Source organism: Palaemon carinicauda, chromosome 37, assembly GCF_036898095.1.
Source record: "Palaemon carinicauda isolate YSFRI2023 chromosome 37, ASM3689809v2, whole genome shotgun sequence".
NCBI classification, from domain to species: Eukaryota; Metazoa; Arthropoda; class Malacostraca; order Decapoda; family Palaemonidae; genus Palaemon; species Palaemon carinicauda.
In genome coordinates, this window is record NC_090761.1 from 73,320,194 (window position 1) to 73,324,657 (window position 4,464).

Here is a 4,464-nt window from a genome sequence, read left to right on the forward strand (position 1 = left end):
ATATATATGTATATATATATATATATATATATATATATATATATATATATATATATAAACAAAGAGAGACAGACAGACAGGCAGACTAAGAAAAAAACATGTCTTGCATTGCTTATGAATAAGGCTAAATAACCTTTTTCTTTTCTGTAATAAATACATAGACTACACCCATTTCTTACCTTGAGAGACATGTTTACTCAGTGGAGGGAGATCAGGGACTGTCTCGAGTAAGAGAAGCACCCAGTATTTATAGTTGCATTCCTCGTCGATCTTCAGCTATGCCTGAAGGAAAAACCATTACATAATCATCCTGCTTTTGAGACATTATGATTTTCTTCGGTGCAGTGACTAACTTCGGTTGGTAATTTAGACTTTTTCCTCGTAAAATGGAAAGGTAAGAACTTGACCTCAAATGTTTTTTTTTTTTTTTCTTTGAATATATGTTTTTGTGTATTTGGTTGCTCTTCTTTATAAAACAATCTTAATTTCCTATTATATTATGAAAGCTTAACTTAATTTTTTGTAAAGATGGGGGTGGAATAGCCAAGGAAGCTTAATTTGGGCCTTAAAACTCAAGTATATAATGATAGATAAATACCTTTTAGATTTTCTATACTAATAATATTAATATATATTACAATATTGAGATTTCAAACCAAAAGAAATAACAATCTGTTTATACAATAAAAAACTAATAGAATTTTTTTTTTATTTTTGGTCTTCATGATATTATTATCATACATTTACATTTCCATAGCAATGTTCAAGCATAACCTCCAATTTTAAGAAATCCTCATTGAAAAAAAGAGTACATAACTAAAAAAAAAATAAAAATCAGTGTCATATGTTAGATCATCATTTCATGAAAAATTTGTGGTATATATAATTTGGTCATGCAGCCATGCCTATTATTATTATTACTTGCTAAGTTACAACTCTACTTTGAATACAGGAAGCTATAAGCACGGGGGCTCCAACGGAGAAAATAGGCCAGTGAGGAAAGGACACAAGGAAAAATTAAATATTTTAACATCAAAATATAAACTACAATAACTTTAACAAAAGAAGAGGAAGAGAGAATAGATAGAATAGTGTGGCTTAGTGTACCCTCAAGCATGGTACAAAGGCTATGGCACTACCCAAGACTACAGAACAACTGTTTGATTTTGGTGTGCGTTTAAAATAAGCAATATGTTTATGTTACATGTTCATAGCATATTTCTGGCCTTCACTCATTACCTACATCAGCGAAGTTGGAAGGAGGTTATGTTTTCTCCCCTGTTTGTGTATTTGTGCGTGTATGTGCATTTCTTTAGAAACAGCTTCCTGGCCACAATTCTAATAGTAGGGTAATGAAACTTACTGGTCTGTAAAAGGCTGAAATGATTAAGTTTTGAAAATCATGGCCAAAAGTCAAGGTTACGGTCAAGCAAAATGTCCAATTCACGAAATAAAGTATAAGTTTGGCATTGCTGTCACAGAGACGTCAAGGTGGTTCATATTTAAATGCATGAAAATTCACATCAATTAATACATGTTAAGGTCAAAAGGTCAAGGTCAAGGTCGAGCAAAAGGTCGAGAAATAAGCTGCCACGGTGGAGGTCTGTGCTCTACTTAATGCCCCTCTAGGTAAATATGCATCTGGCAATATCTTTATTTGAAAAAAGAGATAAATCAATCAATCAGCATAATGAAGATTATATTTTGCTCTCATTTTATAACTTTCTAGTTGATTTAAATGCAATAACAACGATTTTATTTCCAAAATAACTCAATCAGAAACTATGAATAGTAAAAGAAATTACATAGTCTATTAAGTTAAAGATGAATCTCTTATTTTTTCTAATGCAATAAAGTATTGCATTTGAGGTCTTCAGAGAAGTGTTTATACCAATAGAACAAAATGTTATCCAATTACTACTACTACTACTACTACTACTACTACTACTACTACTACTACTGATAATAATAATAATAATAATAATAATAATAATAATAATTATTATTATTATTATTATTATTATTATTATTATTATTACTAGTGTCTGTTTTCATAATAATAATAATAATAATAATAATAATAATAATAATAATAATAATAATAATAATAATAATAATAATAATATTTTTAAGGGAAACAGACTGTTGGTACAGAAATTGATTCTCCTCAATATTGTATACTAATTTCTAATAAATAACATCGATTTAAATATCCACGCCTTTTCAATGTAACTTGAATAAAGAGTGCTAATGAAATTATAAACATTACTGCAATTTATAATTTGTCAAATTTCTTTATGTCAGCATTCCGAGTGTTTATTTTATAATGAGATCATTCAATATTCCAAAGTGTTCACTTGGTTAAGTGAAGCGAAGGCAGTTTACATTTGTTAACTTTATTGCGCTTCTGATATTTTTTAGTTTTTGTTGTTGTTGTTGTTGTTGTTGTTGTTGTTGTTGTTGTTGTTGTTGCAAAAGTATTTCTGCTCGAAGATTTTATTAATATTTAACGATGCACTTATTTTCTAACAGCTAAGTTACAGAGAGAGAGAGAGAGAGAGAGAGAGAGAGAGAGAGAGAGAGAGAGAGAGAGAGAGAGAGAGAGAGATCACTAGTGGTATATGAAATGGATATTTCAGTAGAAAACAACCTACAACTTTTTTTCCTATAAATTACGATTATAACAATACATTCACAGATTCTGAGGAAATGGTTTGTCTATTTACCATCAAAGTAGTGAATTAGGATGAAGAGAAATAAATCTCTAATGTCATTTCAGGTCGTAATATTCAGATATGTTATTTGTTGTTATTGCAATCAAATTTGTTTCATATGAATGATGTTGTTTTTTGAAGTTGACATACCAAAACCAAAATTATGAGAAGTATATTTTTTTCTTCTTAATAACTGACTCAATTCTCTTAATAAATTTATTCTAAATATAATGCTTTTAGATATTCAAGGCTTTCATCAACTTGAAATTCCAGTCGAATATACATCCACCTTAAGACTGGCATACGACTGTAATATATGGTATATAGTAAACCATTAATATTAAAAAAGGAGAAATAAATTATTGAACCATAATCAATTTGTTTTTATTCATTTTCTCATATGCATGTGTATATAAATATAAATAATTTATACATTTAAAGCTAGTATACCTATATACATACTCATCCACTAACTCTTCTTATTCATGGTCATTGAGTAATCAAACATCATTAAAAATAATAAAAGATAATCAGTCGGATCCCAAATTGTACTTAAGCATACCCAACTTGAGGTTGGTACTGTGGGTACTGGGCCTCTCCCTGGTAGGAGACCTCTGCCACGTATCCGGAGTCCCCGTTGACGTAGTAAGTCACCTTCTGCAGACGACCGTCGGGAAGCTGCACGTAATACGTGCCCTTTGTGTCGTAGCCATCACGGGTCTCCTGGTGGCCGAAGTCGTTGCTGGAATAGTCGTCCTTCACGGCGTAGTTGAAGTCGTACTGAGCTGGACCCTGATTTGGTAGATTAAAGATATCAAAATGTTCGAATTATTCTTTTTATGACTTGTGTATTAGACATTTTAACATACTGATAATATATAGCACAATAAATCAATCATACGTTTCTTCGCCTACCGTTGGAGCTGGAGCATTGTATGAAGGAGCAGGTGCTCCATAGGATGGGGCTGGAGGCTGATAAGATGGAGGGGATGAGGCGAAAACTGCAGTGGCTGCACACACAGCCAGAAGAATTACCTGAAAAGAGACGTATAATTTTAGTACAGATTGGTTCTTCTTTTTTATTTAATTTGTACTATAATGATTACAAATGGCATATAATAATATTTCTGTAATTGTATTAATATTTTGGTTATATGAGAGGAGATATAATGAAAAGTATAAATACACACACACACACACACTCACACACACACACACACACACACACACACATATATATATATATATATATATATATATATATATATATATATATATATATATATATATATGTATATATATATACATATATATATATATATATATATATATATATATATATATATATATATATATTTATATATATGAGTGTGTACGTGTATTCATATGTGTTTTTGTATGTTTTAATAATCCATAAACTATTCAATATCAACAAAGAATTTGACATGGAAATATATTTCATAATATCAATCTCTCTATCATGTTAGTGCTACATCTCATTGTACACTCTAAAACGGTCTACATTTATTAATAATTTACATTGATTAAAAAAAAAAAAAAAAAAAAAAAAAAACACCCTTTCATTCATACATTGATATTCTAGGTATTGAATCAAGTTTAAAATTCCTTTAAAAAAAAAACAATCTAAAATAATACTCATTAATTAAACTCATAAACTCATAAACTGACTAAAGAAGTCTGTACCTTTAGAGACATGTTTCTTCAAAGTCCAGAGACCAGTAAGTGCTTC

General features: G+C 29.8%; 1 protein-coding gene across 1 annotated transcript in view; it reads right to left on the minus strand.

Annotated features, from left to right (window-relative positions):
- Positions 1–4,464, minus strand: part of LOC137629374 (cuticle protein 21-like) — a 5,547-nt gene extending 1,083 nt beyond the window's left edge. The window contains exons 1-3 of the mRNA XM_068360626.1: positions 4,419–4,464; positions 3,630–3,749; positions 3,273–3,506 (exon numbers count right to left, since the gene is read on the minus strand). Of these exons, the coding sequence (XP_068216727.1) occupies positions 3,273–3,506; positions 3,630–3,749; positions 4,419–4,430 (366 nt within the window). The 5' untranslated portion in view covers positions 4,431–4,464. The remainder of the gene's footprint in view (positions 1–3,272; positions 3,507–3,629; positions 3,750–4,418) is intronic.